The sequence below is a fragment of the Sphaerodactylus townsendi genome, linkage group LG02, assembly GCF_021028975.2.
Source record: "Sphaerodactylus townsendi isolate TG3544 linkage group LG02, MPM_Stown_v2.3, whole genome shotgun sequence".
NCBI classification, from domain to species: Eukaryota; Metazoa; Chordata; class Lepidosauria; order Squamata; family Sphaerodactylidae; genus Sphaerodactylus; species Sphaerodactylus townsendi.
The window spans coordinates 141,187,556-141,203,164 of NC_059426.1; the positions used below are offsets into that span (position 1 = coordinate 141,187,556).

A 15,609-nucleotide genomic window follows, 5' to 3' on the forward strand; every position below is an offset into this window, starting at 1 on the left:
GGATCCTAACAGCTCATGAAGCTGGCCAATAAACCATTTTTCTAACTGCAACACTGCTAACTGTGTATACATGCTGATTTGTAAATGTAATTTGATTTATATAGGCATGACCACCCGAATTTTGAAGACCAGACTTATTGAACATGCCAGTAATATCAGACTTAAGAAAGAGGAAGCACCCCTGGTGAATCATTTTATTTCAAATAACCACACTGAGAGAGATTATGTAGAGAAATTGTACACTGAGGAAGGAGTGACGAAAACGCTATCTAAACATGTTGAGTGGTTTGCACGTTTCTCAGAAGGAGACTGGTAACAGTACATTGCACATTTCTCAGAAGGAGACCGGTAACAGTAGTACTCGGAAGGAGACTTATGACTTCAATATGCGCACCTGCTGAATGAACTATATTAAAGGAGACCCGATGCTGGTACTTTGTGAGTAATGGATGATAGGAGGATTCCCGCGTAGTAAGATCCACCTGGATTAAAATACATGATGAGTAACATTTAAAACGGTGGACATTATTATCTGATATGATGAATGTTGTCCAGTACCAAAAGATTGTATGTGGTTAATACAATTCTTAATGAATTCCGCAGGGCCTGTAAGACTGAGCTATTCCACCGGGCCTTTGGGGAGACCAGCTGCTGATGTGGGTGCCCAAAACATTCTGAGAAACACTCTGAGACCCACTGTCCCTCTTTCTAAGAAGAGTTTTAATAGCTGGATGCCATCTATTTTAAATCTGAATTAGTTTTGATAATTGAATGCTGCATTTTAAGTCTTAATTTAACTTTGTATTTTGTTTTTATGGTTTGTTGATGTTGTACACCACCCTGAGCCCTTTGGGGGAGGGCAGTATAAAAATGAAATAATAAATGAATAAATAATAAAATTCTATCTAGGATTTTCGATATTACAGAATGTGAAGAGGATTTGGTGTCAATACGGACAATAATATTTGAAACCAGTTGAAAAATGTATATAATTGTAATGAGTGTGTTAATTGTGAATTATTAAAATAGTAAATGAATTATGAAATATACATTACTTGGCATTACATTGATAGTGTGCAGTTGGATATACAACCAGTAGTGCATTGATTTCTATTGGTTTCCATTAGCCTCCATTTCTACCATTAAGAACTACCCACACAAAATGGAAGCCAAAAACCCCCTACTGGAGTAAGCACCATTACCTGAAGGAACAGAAACATGTAGTCCATCCACCCCACCACAAAACACATTTTTCAGCCAAATTAGAGCTGCAGTAGTGCACAATTGTTACTGCAGCAGTCCCTTGTCAATTTCATTTGCTACACTGTATCTTCCCCCTAATGTTACATTGCTAGTTCAATATGAAATTGGCAAAGCTGATCCAGTCACCCCGACTTCTTTGTATCTATGTCTGAACATTAATATCTAAAGCCCTATGTGAAATTGACAAAACTGATATAATTGTCCCGTATCTGTGCATTGGTGCTTGAACATTAACATTGCAGACTCTGTGTAAAATTGACAAAGCTGATCTATTGACACATTTTTTATCTGTGCCTGAAGGTTAACATTGCAAGCTCTATGTAAGACTGACAAACTGATCTAATTGCCTTTGCGTCTTTGTATCTGTGCTTGAATGTTAACATCACAAGCTCTATGTGAAATTTGCAAATCTCCCACTTCTTATCCCCACCTGAACGTTACATTACTAGTTTGATATGACAAAGAATTTGTTTTTGAAAAAATCCTTTTGAAAATGGAGGGGGAGAGGGAGGAGAATATGGCTGAAGGAGTGGTTCGGAGACCACATGAGGGCATGGTTAAGGGCCAGCAGAAAAATAAAGACCGTTTTAACATGATTGCCCACTCAAGGGAATCTGGCTCAGAAACAGATGGGGGGGGGGGGGGAAGTGCCCTGGAAAACAGTTAAGAAAAATTAAGGGAAAATATTTCTGTAACTAAACAGAGGAAAAAATGTGGGGAATTTGTAGAAAAAAACATAGCATTTGGCATGCAGAAAATGGGCTAGATGGGTTACCTCTCTCCATGAATTGTCAGATTCACAACTTATAAATGCTCCTTGTTCTGTCCTTGCTGCTTGACTCTCAGGTGTTTGCTGTGGTCAGGAGTCTTTTGTTTTCCAAATTTGAGTAGTATTCCAGTAGTACACAGTATGAGAACTTGGCTCCCTCTTAAAATTATCCAGGAAACTGCAGTTTCTCCAGAAAATGGCATCTAGATTGCTTACTGTCACCATCTAGAAAAAGAAGAGTTTACTTTTATACCCAATCTTTCTCTTCTATAAGGAAGTTCAAGGCGGCTTTCAAACTCCTTTCCCTTCGTGTCCCCACAGCAGACACCTTGTGAAGTAGGTGGGGCTGAGAGAGTTCTGAAGAACTGTGACTAACCCAAGGTCACCCAGCAGGAATGTAGGAGTGGGGTCACTAAGCGGGAATGCCAGAACGTGCTGCTTGGTACAGAACAGCATGCATAGCCAATTTTATTTATTTATTTATTTAATTCCACTTCTAAACCGCCCTACCCCTGGAGGGCTCAGGGCAGTGTACATACACATAAAACAATTCACATTCACATAAAACAATAAATACAATAAAACCAGTTAATATATTTAACTCTGATCAATAATTCCTATGTTAACTGATGGCGACCTTCCTACCTTATACCCGCCCCGGGAGACCAGGATGGTATGAGGGTCTGGTGGTCACCCCGGCTGGCCAAAAGCCTGGCGGAACAGGTCTGTTTTACAGGCCCCGCGGAAGCTCTGCAGATCCCGCAGGGCCCTGGTCTCCTTAGGGAGCCTGTTCCACCAGGTAGGCGCCAGGGCTGTAAAAGCCCTGGCCCTTGTTGAGGCCAGCCAGATCTGTTTTGGGCCGGGGATTTCCAGCAGGCGCTCCTCCATAGAGCGGAGGGCCCTATTAGGGCAATGGCTGTCCAGTCTCTTTTAAAAATCTCTGTGAGAGGGCACCATGGTCCCTCCTAAGGCAATTTGTTCTGCTGGTAGAACCACTACTATTTTTGGGAAATTCTTTGTAGTATGTAAACAAAACCATATAGGGCTTGAATTTTATTATAATAACCAGCACTTTGTGTTATGTCTGGTACACCTCAGTGAAGTTTTCAGAACTGGTATGATGTATTCTACTTAGCGAGTCTCACCAGCCTGTTCTGGACCAAGTGACGGTTCCAAATCATCTTCAAACATGAAGTGCATTGCAGTAGTCTAATGTAAGTGTAGTCAGAGTATAGATAACCATGACCAGATCTTGGTTCCAAGGAGGGACTTACTGGCAAACCAGCTGAAGTTGTGGTTGACAGTACTGTGAGCTGTCCAAAATGGATCCAATCGCCCTCTCTCCAACTGTGTATGCTCTGTCAAAAGAAATGCAGCCCCATCTGGGTTAGGCTGACACCTGAAAGTACAGTTAAATAAATCCATTTGGAAAGATTTCTTGAGCATAAGAAGTTTTTTGCAATGGAGCAGTAAGGCTGCAATAAGGAAATTTGGAGGTTTGTTATCAATTTTGTTGTCCTTGTTTCATTAATATTAGAGATTTTCAAGAAAAGGTTGGAGAAGCAGCTGCTGGATGCTTAAAATACAAGGTAGAAGATCAGATTAAGATGAACAGGCTGTTTTAAGTCTATCTTAATGCACGTATAATCGAAATATCAAAGTCGCTTGGACATTCTGTTCCTTGTACATCTTGGATTTGGATCATCAGTGTTTACGTGTGAGGGTGTGTATGTGTTTATTAATATTGTTATGGTTTAATTATATTATGTGAACATGAGGGCATCATTGTACATAAATAACTTGGTTTCTTTGGGATCCTTCAGGGTAACAGCTGCTTATATAAGTGTAAGTCACTGCTTTCATTACTGGTTTTATCAGGGTAAATCCTCTATTATTTCCTGACTATCCAGACCTCATGATACAGTATGGTGCAGTGTTATCATACGTATGAGAAGACTTTTTACACGATGTTGGGGACCAATGAGAGTGGAGCCCCAGTCTCAAGCGGAGTGTTCTTTTCTAATTAAATTGCCCTTGGAAGGAACATCTGAAGCCACAGTTTTCCACTTTGGACTGAAGGCCAAACATCGTGAGTCTTTGTCATTTGATTAAAAATGTTACTTAACCTTTAAATTGCTACAGATGTAAAGATAGCCCTGAGTTTCTAATGTAATCTCCTCAAAGTTAAAATCGGGAAAATCTTTGTGTAATGAAACCCATATGTCATAGTGAAAGGATGCAAAATGCTGGCAGAGTGGGCTGCTCTCACAAGAGATTCTGCGCCCAATCTTGTTAACCAGGGGCTGCTTTTGGTAATCCCTCATCTCCTCACTTGCAAGAAATCAATCTGTACCACTGAATCTCTTCAACCAGCAGTCACAAAATTTACTGCAGGAGGCAGTTTGGGGACACTTGTAGTGGGAAGGAAGACCAAGGCAACAAGGCTAAATACAGGATTGAGGGATTGAACTTCCAGAGCAGAGATTATATTAAATTGTGCTCCACCCTCCCAGCAACTGGAAAATTAAGCTTTCGTTTTGGCTTCTGCCTCCTGTCTTCACTACCTGGTTTGAGATCCTGCTATTACGAGGGTGGGGGTGGGGGGGATTTAATTCCTGGTTTGGGGGCCTCTTGTTATTTATAGCAGCCCAATGGCTGTTCCTGGGCAAGGATGGATTTGTTCAAATACTCAGCTTTTATTGTAACCTAGGCCGATTACATCCTAAATTGGTATTTTCTGTGGTCTTCGGTGGCCCCACTTCCCCATCTAACTGAGGAGATTAATTTGTAACTGAGCTATTGCAGTCGTAGCTATTGTTGATTTTCTATTGTGGCGATGCACTGCATAGGATAGATAGTAAATTTTGCTCTGACATGGTGATTCATGTTTGTGTTCTGTGCTACACAGATTTTTGTGGTGGTTCGCTAGTGTAATGAAATCTGTGCTGAGGCCCACCTCTGAGTGTCAAGTCCTTTGGATTAAGCAACCTTTTAAAAATATTCATAAGGTTTTCAATAAAATTAGGTTTAATCGTTCATTGGAAGACCTACCTCTATGCACTAAGCGACTGGCTCCCCTTGTTCCCCAGGGTAGGCAGTGATGACAGCTATTATTATGTGTTTCGCTGGCAACAATTTCATCTAGGTCGTAGGTGGCATCTTCTTTATCCTCTTGTTTGCATCTGTATCAAAGCAGTTCTGAGGCTCCTACAACAAAATTCTTCATGAGGTACAATAAAAGAAAATGTACCACTAGAGACACGGGGGGGGGGGGGGGTCTCACCCAAATTCAGGGGACAGACAGACTGTGAATGAGGAAACACCAACAAAACTGGAACTGAGTTCTATCCAATTTGAATTTTCTTCCCATTATCGGTATACCATTCCAGGATTCTTGCTTATGTAGATCAGAGAGACAGCAACAACATACAAGAAAAATAGATAGGAAAAATCTGAAATGTCTCTTTGCCATTTGGATGGCACTTGCAGATTAGGGTAGCCTTATTTTGATAGCTATCAATACCTTTGCTCAGTTTTGATTCATACCTTTTAAAATGTAGAGCCTAGTTGCCTCCTTAGTGTGTGTGGAGAAGAGGAATATAGAATAGCAGAAGGCTGTCTCCTGCTCCTAATGGGATTTCGTAGCAGCATGTGCGAGTTTGTTTCAGAAGTCAGAAATGAACAGATGTTGGTATAAATTACCTCTGTGTCTGATGTCTTGCAAATTAAAAGCATGGTTGGCATCACTAAACAATTTCACCAGGTTGGGGGGGGGGGGAAGGGTGAGCGGGTGGTGATTATTGTAGCAGGTCGGTAAGAATCTTTAAGCTGTAGCCTAGCAGGATAGCAAGGATAAAGGAATGAAGAATAAAATGAGAGGTCTGTGAATTAATCAGAAATGTTAACATCTCCGATGACAAGCGAACAGGAGGGCACGTGCTCTGGAGCAGCCCCCAACTCACAGTAATTTCACTTGGAGTGCAGAACTAGTCAGTGCTTGCAGTCTGATTTATAGGGTGCAGCCCTCTTCAGGGGCGCATAGTTGTCACACATTCGTATATCTCGTATATGGGACTAGTGCTGTGGAAAACTTCCATTCCATCAGCTGATAATGCTTGCAGTTTGACATTACTTCAGCAAGAATCAGGCATGGGATTTGATTCAACATAAAAATTTCTAGAACCTCAAAGCTCCAGTGATTATGTTTTTAAGGGGAGTTTTTTACCCACAAATGGACTAACATGACTGTTTTGTATTGTTTATAGCTTCTGAACTTCATATATATGTACAGTTCTGTCTCCCATCATGAGAATATTTGGAGGACATAGCTATTAAAGTACCTGTTTGTTTCAGTGCATATAGCAAGGACCAATTTTCATAAACCATTTTCAGATAATAAAGTAAAATCAAGTGGAGGTTGTTTGATCCCCCCCCCCTCCCCTGGGCACCTCTGTTTTTCCTGGCATAGCTGTGTACTGGTTATTACTAAACCATCTATTTAAGGCTGAGGTGGTGCAATAAAATGGAATATGAATGTGGTTAACCAGATGACCACTTTCTAACTGTATTGTTCTCAAGCCGCGGTAGACAGGATCCTGGCAACTGTGAGGTTAACCACTTGTTTCCTTGATACATGCCTATCATGGCTGGTCAAGGCTAGTGGTGATGAGGCTCAATGCCCTCTGTGGGAGATTGTCAGCCTGTCTCTACAGAGACAGGGAAGTTTCAAGAGGGGCTGAAGGAGGTTGTTGTGAAATCACTCTTGAAGAAACTATCTCTGGAGCCATGGAATCCAGCCAACTACCACCCAGTTTCAAATTTGTCATTTCTGGGAAAGGTAGTTGAGAGAACAGTGGCCCCCAGTAACAGGTGTTCTTGGATGAAACGACAGCATTGCACCCATTTCAGTCAGGTTTCAGACTGGGCTATGGTCGCCCTCAGATGACCTCTGACGCCAGCTGGATAGAGTCGGTTTGGCGTTGCTGTTATTAGTCTCACAGCAGCATTTGATAATGTTGATTATGACCTTTTGACCTCATAGTTTCCAGGGTTTGGGGGAAAGCCTTACAATGGCTGACCTATTTCCTTTGAGACTGGGGACAAAGAGGGGCATTTGGGGTAGGAGTTTCTACCAGGCATCTGTGAACATGTATGTGACCCCTTGCCTAGCTGGTACAGAGCTTTGGACCAGGTTGTCACCAGTGTGCTGATGACATCCAACTTTATTTGTTGATGGGGGACTGGCCGGACACCACTCTAAAACATCTGGCCATGTGTCTGGAAGCTGTCATGCATCAGAATCAGCTGAAATTACATCCATCAAAGATGGAGTTCCTGTGGCTGGTTTGGTGGGGGGGGGGGGCAGGGAAGTATAGACTGCTGGAGTTGGATGGGGGAGATGTTGACTCCATCACCTGCTGTCTATAGACTGGATGTGACTTTGGACACCCCTCTGACTATGGAGGCTGAAGTCACACAACTGGCCAGATTGGCTTTCTACCATCTTTGCAATGCAAAGCAGCTGGCTCCCTACGTATCCTACCCTTACCCAGCCACAGTAATCCAACAGTAATCCAACAATCACTTCCAGACTGGATTACTGTAATTCACACGCTGAACTTCCCTTGAAGTTGCTCCAGCAACTACAACTAGTCCAAAATGCAACTGTGAGGGTCCTTACGGGGACGACATTACAAACGCACATTACTCCTGTGTTCCATCAGCTGCATTGGTTACCTGTTGAATTCCAGATGAAGTTTAACTTGCTAGTGTTAACCTTGAAAGCCTTGAGCAGTCTGGGACCATCATATCTGTGGGACTGAATCTCCCAATATCATCCCCAGAGGAGATGCTTCACATGTTTCCAGAAGGAATCTTCTGGAAGTCCCCGGCCCAAGGGAGATCTGGCTGGCCTCAACCAGGACCACGGCTTTTTCAGCCTTGGCCTCAGCCTGTTGGAACACATTGACAGCGGAGGTCAGGGCTCTGTGGGATGTAATGCAGTTCCACAGGGCCTACAAGGCCAAGTTGTTCTGCTAGACCAGGGGTAGGGAACCTGCGGCTCTCCAGATGTTCAGGAACTACAATTCCCATCAGCCCCTACCAGCATGGCCAATTGGCCATGCTGACAGAGGCTGATGGGAATTGTAGTTCCTGAACATCTGGAGAGCCGCAGGTTCCCTACCCCTGTGCTAGACCTTTGGTTGAGGCAGTGACCTTACCATCCCCCCTTCTGGCTTCCCCTCCCTCCTCCTTTCCTTCCCTATCCCTTCTTTCCCCTTTCCCTTTCTCCCCCTTTCCTTTTTTCTTTCCTTTTTATCATAAGTAGATCTTTGAGATTGGTTCACCATTGGCATATAGAATAGCAGCATTATTTTAGCAGAATATGCATTTTAAAATCTTATTTATCAAATTATATTTACATTGGTTGTATTCTTTTTTATGTTGCTGTAAGCCACCCGGAGCCTGGTCTCTGGCTGTGGTAGGGTGGAATAGTTAAAAGTTAAAAACCCACATATCACTAATAATGGAAAGTAAAGTTTCCCCTTCAGTTGTGTTCGACCCTGGGGTACCACTGCAAGCAGTGATTTTATAGGCAAGCCATTTTTGTGGGGTAGTTTGCCATTGCTTTCCCCAGCTATTCTTTACCCCCTAGCTATGAGCTAGGTACTCATTTACCAACCAAGAAATGGATGGATGGCTGAGTTGGCCATGAGCCAGCTGCCGGCTAGAGCCCTTTGGGGATGAGGCGGTCTATAAAATCAAATAAATAAATAAAATAAATATCTGACCAACAAGGGACTCGAACTCCTGACCGTGTGAGTGGCTGTGCAAGCACTTAACCACTACGTCACGCAGCTCTCTCACTAATAATGAACTAGGCCTTAATCAAGGGTGTTGTTGTGGGATTGAAGTACTAGATTTCACTTCCTAGACCAGTGGTGGCGAACCTTTGGCACTCCACATGTTATGGACTACAATTCCCATCAGCCCCTTCCAGCATGGCTAATTGGCCATGCTGGCAAGGGCTGATGGGAATTGTAGTCCATAACATGTGGAGTGCTAAAGGTTCGCCACCACGGTCCTAGACTTACACTATTTATTTAAAGTAGGGATTTTTGGTGTGTGGGTGTGTTAAATGCTGTCAAGCTGCTTCTGACTTATGGCAATACTATGAATTGATGACATCCAAAACATCCTATTGTTAACAGCCTCGCTCAGGTTTTAGAAACTGAGGGACATGGCTTTGTTTATTGGGTCAATCCTTCTCATATTAGGTCTTGCTTTTTTCTTGCTGCATTCAACTTTTCCTAGCATTATAGTTTTTTCCAGTGAGTCTGTACTTTGGTCACATTATGAGATGACGGTAGCTTCAGTTTAGTCATTTAAACTTCTAGGGAGATTTTAGGCCTGATTTGATCTTCAACCCACAGATTTGTCTGAATTCTATGCTGACCAGGGTCCTTCTCTTGTTCTATAAGTTGGGTTACTTCAGACAATAAATTGGGTTACTTCTTGGAACTGGCATCTATTCCTTCCTTTTCAAAATCTAAATATGTAACTAGAGATCCACCACTAGAGTTAGTCAAAGAGGTACACACTCTTGGAGAAAAGGGCTATAATAGAGACCCCAAGTGAACTCTCCATCAGAGGCCTGTATTGCAAATTCTTTTAATATATAAGAGGTCAAGAGGTAAAAGGCCTCTGGTCCAGAATTTGAAGGTCTGCAAATTTCTAATGTTACAACTGAGTGACATCTTCCCCTTGGTGACTCCTAGAGAATGGTTTGCTGTCATCAATTTGTGAGATGAGTACTTCCTCATCTCTATTCATCTGCAATATAAGAAATAAGTTTCACTGGGGTACCAACTTCTATGAATATATGGTGCTGCCTTTTGGCCTTGCTATGGCACCCAGGACTTTCACCAAATTCATGTCTATGGTGGTGGTGGCTCATCTAGCAACTAAGGGATGTCCCATCTTTGCCTACCTAGATACTTAGTTGCTCATTGGTGATTCCCAGGAGGATGTAACCCACTAGATATCAATGGCTGTAACTTCCTTACTCCAACTTGGTCTACTAGTTAAAAGACCGGTTTGACCCCATGTCAATCTACTGAGTTTTTGTTGTTGTTGTTGTTGTTGCTTATTAAACTTCATAGACCGCTCAACCCCTGGAGGACTCTTGGATTCTCGGGTTGACCAGGCCTTTTTGTTTGTGTCCAGGGTTCTGGCTACCGACTCCTTGGTGCAACGTTTTCCACACAATAGATTTCAGTGGCTGTCCCCATTCAGAAATTGTTGGGGATGATAGCATCCTTAACAGCAGTTGTGTCCCAGGCCAGGAATCTTGGTTCCTTTGCAATTTCCCCCCCTCATTTGTAGAGCAGTTACTCTTTTCATGCAATGTGCTAGACATTTGTAATTCATATTCAAACCTTACATTTTAAAAAATCCATATCATCTAATTTGATTTCACTTTCTGTTGTTTTAGTTGTGAAACTTAATTTTCTTCTGGGGTCTGTGAATTTTCTTCTGGGGTTGCCTCCAATTCTCTTTTAAATTTTTCTTAAAATTCACCTTTTGAACAGGTTCCATACTAAATCTCTGCTGTTTAAACATTTTAAAAGATCTTCTAGTTTGTCCCATCTGAGTTCATTTTTCTGTTTTAATTTTTCAGTTAGAAAGCTTTTCTCTTGCATAAAATTTGAATATGAATTCTGTTCAAAACAATTATATATGTATCATCCATCTTCAGTTTTGTAACAAAATGCTGATGTGTAAAATGTGTTGTCAAATCTTTCAAAGTCAGAACCAACTGGGTGTTGTGGGTTTTCTGGGTTGTGTAGCCATGGTCTGGTAGTTTTTGCTACTAATGTTTTATCTGCAGCTGTGGCTAGCATCTTCAGAGGCATGCCATGGTGAGATGTGTTTCTTTGCGCAGCACAGTGTGGAGTGATCGTGTCGTGGGGTATATGTTTCTTCCACCTCACAGGTGTGTGTGTGTGGGGGGGGGGGTGAAGCGCATTTGCATATGTCCAGGTGGAGCTCATTTGCATTTGCAACAGATCCCAACATTCTATCATGGTTTAATTGTCAAGAAAAATGTTTTGTAGTGTATAAGCCCCATCCCTTGTTGTTGGGCATTTTACTCATTACATAAATATGAGGAGACCCCATAAAAAGGAAATTAGTTGAGTGTTCTCCTTAAGAAGTTTATATTACTTTGAAATACGAAACGCTAGGGTACCTTCACTAGAATTTCTGGCTCACAAGTCAGAAATAGTTCTACAGGAAAGTAGCTATCTAAAACTCTGCGGTGCTCTTCCCAGAGATTGATGATGCAGATAGAAACATATAAGCCCTACCTTGCTGTATTAAACATTCAGAGAATGACAATGCACTGCAAGGGCATAGAGCAGAGCTCTATAAACTTTACTTTAACGCACCCTCCTTAGATGAGCTACACTGAGGGAATGTAAACCCCATTATGTTATAGCATCCTGGGAGCATCGCTGCCAAGGGGGAATGAAAAGGCTGTCTCATTTATGTTTAAGATCATAAGCATCTAGGGACAAGTATTCTTGAAATGGAGGGAGACAGAGGTCCATAATCTCTGAAGGGTTATAGTATCTGGGAAGAGATGCCCTGAGGAGGAGCAATGGCACTCTAGATTATTCTATTCATAGATAGATATAATAGAAAACCGGAAAGAGCCCTTGAAGTGATTCTTCAGTATTATTCTGCAGTAGGAATAAAGGAAGGTGATACAGTATGAAATGAGACAGCTTGTGGGTATTACGGCTGAGCTTTGATGTTCTCAGTGTTTGGCCTTCATTTCTGAGCTACTTGAAACTCTAAATAGCTGCTGGACACACTAAATAGCTCTAAATAGATTTATGTCTTCCTTTTATATATTTTCTGTTACTTCTTGGCACCAGACAAACATTTTAAATGAATTTCACAGGTGAGGTTAAATGTTTAAAATGTATCTACTTTGCTGGTTTTATAGTATTTTTCTCTCTTTCTGGTTTTAGCTAGAGAAATGACCCGAGGGAAATTCCTGAACATCCTGGAAAAACCAAAAAAGTAGCCGAAAGTGGACTATGCACAGAAATACACCAGACTAACGAAAAACTACCAGAATTCTACATATGCTGGACTGGAAGGCAACTGGCCGCCTGTAGCTTACAGAAATGCTCTTTGCCTTGTTGGTCCTTTTTGTGATGAGAAGCACTAATTTGGCAAGCAGAGACCAAATCCCTCGGCAGGGCTATTGTACCCCATGGCCTTTATCTACTCCTCAGACTTCTGCCAAAAGAAGTTGATGATTTTTTTTACACAATTCCATCAGAGTAATGGTCTGCAACACATGATATTTAAAGTAAGATTCTTTTATGGTCCTGCCATGTGCTTCTGGGTCATGTGTACAAGGCTGTTTTGTGTCTTTCTTTTCCCTTCTTAGCACAAGAACATCTTTTGTGTTACTTCCATGCAAAAAGATCTAATTGATTGCTGGATTTTAAACAATATAATGTTGTATATTTATATATTAATTATTTAATAAAACAGATTGTATTGGTTAACCCTTGTGTGGGTGGGCTTTCTGACAAGGTTGCATTGTGTGTGGCTAATAAGAACTCACAAACATCAAATAAAAGATGTTGTATGTTACCATTCTTTTCATCATATGGGTTTCATTGCTTCAGGTACTTGTTGGCACAGGGAGCTACATATCAGCCCTGAACTTTATTTCTGTTTAGTATTTAACTGCCATAATATTGATAAGTGGGATAAGGAACTGGAAGGCATCTTGCCTCACATCATTAATAAAAAATAATGCTGTGAAATAGAGAGACATGTGCTATTCACTCAGATTTAACAGTATGTCCTGTTTCTATCCAGTTTGGTTTCAGTCTCTAGCTGAGTCACTTGAAGAAGACAAAGTGAAATTAAAAACTTTCTAAAATGGAATTTACATTGCCTTTACATTGTTTTTAGAACTCTAGTAAATAAATTAAGCAAAATTGGCTTCTCTAGCAAGAGAACAATCACAATTTATATAGTATGTATCTACTCTAGTAAATAAATTAAGCAAAATTGGCTTCTCTAGCAAGAGAACAATCACAATTTATATAGTATGTATCTCCTGAGCGGGGCACACTTATAATTGCTCATCACAAGAATCACAGCAGGGCTTTGCTTTCAGATTCCTTTCTCTAGAGCAGAAGTAATAATACTAAAGATTACAATACAGCCAATCATAAGCACTTTTAAGTTCCATTAATTTTAATGGGGCAGTTATACATATGCTTAAATGGCACCCATTGTAATATTTAAACTTAAAGAGTTTCATGATTGTTGAGATGCAGCCTGTAAAACTATGACATTTCCTTGTGACTCAGAAAAAATACTTTAAAATATAGGAGTTTGGTCTAAATCTCTCTCTCTCTCTCTCTCTCTCTCTCTCACGCACACAAATTTCAGAGACTGAACAGGCACTTTACCTAGCACATAGGTGAAATATCTGTGTTGTACAGCAGACTTTTTTATTTGCTACATTATTTGTTTCTGCCTTCAAACTTCGATGTATTTGTCAACCAGAGTATATGCTTTTATTAAGCATAAGTAGTTCAGTGAAGTCGTTGCCAAATTGAAGCAGGTGAAGTTTTTCACATGATCATATTTTTACAAGACTGGAACTTAACTGTGAAAAGATCACAACCAGGCTGGTGTGGGAGCAAGATCGCAAGTGACAGTGAAAAGCAGACAAAAATTGGCAGCAGGAGGAACAAGCTGAACAGATGAGTGGGTACGTTTGTATGCATTTCTACCTAATTTTTAATTTCTCCTTAAAAAACTCAAATTCTTGCTTTTATTTGGTTTGCAATGTTACTTATTTTTACAGGTTGCAAAGCTATTTATTTTTCATTACCACTTATTTCAATAGGGCATATATTAAGCTTTGCTTTAACTTCTTGTATTAAATAAAATATGTGGGATGCTATTCACTTTCACTGCATTGAGCATTTGCATTTCAAAGGGTCTTGGAATATACTACAGGTTTGGGAAACTGAAAAGGTTAAGCAACACATGGAAACTCCACATTATTGGCCAAGTCATAAATCCAAAATTTGATTAGTTGCTACTTTTCTGTATTTAAAAAAAAATCTGGACATTTCTCCTTTATGGCCAAGGCATTAAAGTACAACAGTGAGCTTGTGTTATTTATATATATTTATATCCATAGGTATGTTAGCATTGTATTTTTATAGATTATGTCATTTGTATTATCCTGAGAAGTAATCTGTCTTTTCTGGGTTGGTGTTCATATAAAAAGAAAGGTGAAGCAATGTGTATTTTCAAAAACAGTTCTGTAAAATGTGGAAAGAGTGATGTCACTGTGCGGACGCTGCCACTTGTGTGTATTTTATGAATGGCTTTTAACTCACTGTCAGTTTGATCCTGTGCATGTTCACTTAAAAGTCCAACTATATTTTTCTGAGGCTTCCTTCTTAGTACATTTGATGGGAATGAACCTTTCAGCCTGTGCCTGTTCATGTTATAATAATTCTCTCTGAATTCAGTGAGATTTATTCCCAAAACTATGCATTCACTTCAGGGGAAATCCATATTCCATCTGTAAATTTCCAAGTTGTTGAAAGTTGATAATGGTTTCAAACAAAATGCCTTTGCTAATTGAGATGACTAAGTAGACTCCATCTTTCATTATATTTAATTCACTTTGCTTTCACACATTTAGAGAGAGTATTTGGTATTTGATTGTAACTTTTGCCGTTCTTCATATCAGGTTTTTTTTAAAAAAGCTAAACTAGCGGCAGAGTCGCTCAGATAAGCACACAAACAATTATCTTCCTTCCAGATGACTTCTTCCTTCTCCAGTGGCCCACAATGAAAATGTAGTTTTGCAATAACACAATAAGGCAGAAATGCCTGTTTTTAATTAGCAATCGGATGTCATTTTAAATATTATGTGGTAATCATAGTTGCACAGTGTCACTTAAGGATAGAGTTAATTAAATGCCTTAGTTGTTCATTTCCATACATTAACAAGCTTGGAGAATAAGAGGCCTTCCACAAGAAGAATATATTCCAGGTGTACCCTATTGATCCCATTAAGACTTTCAGCAGCCCATAGTATCAGGAAAATCAGCAAGGTGTTACTGATGGTGATGATGATGAAGAAGAGGAAGAGTCTGCCAGACTTTTGGGAGCAACTTTTAGTGGGTTATCTGTTCCTAGCAGGATGGTCCCAATGGAGAAGTGCTTTCTTTGGGACCTGTGTCACAAAACTTTGTTGCTTGTATGCTGCGGGCTTACTGATCCCGTTGTCTCATCTGACCTTGGTGATCCTGAAGATGTCTAGCCAGAATATGGGACTTGAATGCCAGTAAGTAATAATGAATTAGTTACACTGAAACCAGACAAGATTCAAGGGTAAAGGTACCTATCTGGTGACTCTTCTACTTGCTGGCATTAAGCTTTATGTCTTCTCAGAAGTTCAGCTAGAGGACACACAGTTTGGAATGCAGCAGGAGATGAGAAAGTGCTATATA

General features: G+C 40.6%; 1 protein-coding gene and 1 long non-coding RNA gene across 2 annotated transcripts in view; one reads left to right on the plus strand and one right to left on the minus strand.

Annotated features, from left to right (window-relative positions):
- The window catches only part of LIN52 (lin-52 DREAM MuvB core complex component), a 63,989-nt gene extending 49,593 nt beyond the window's left edge, over positions 1 to 14,396 (plus strand). Inside the window, exon 6 of the mRNA XM_048484895.1 lies at positions 12,070 to 14,396. Coding sequence (XP_048340852.1) covers positions 12,070 to 12,125 — 56 coding nt within the window. The 3' untranslated portion in view covers positions 12,126 to 14,396. The remainder of the gene's footprint in view (positions 1 to 12,069) is intronic.
- The window catches only part of LOC125426521, a 77,163-nt gene continuing 61,743 nt past the window's right edge, over positions 190 to 15,609 (minus strand). Inside the window, exons 2-4 of the long non-coding RNA XR_007243524.1 lie at positions 5,084 to 5,239; positions 2,039 to 2,257; positions 190 to 482 (exon numbers count right to left, since the gene is read on the minus strand). This is a non-coding gene — a long non-coding RNA (uncharacterized LOC125426521). The remainder of the gene's footprint in view (positions 483 to 2,038; positions 2,258 to 5,083; positions 5,240 to 15,609) is intronic.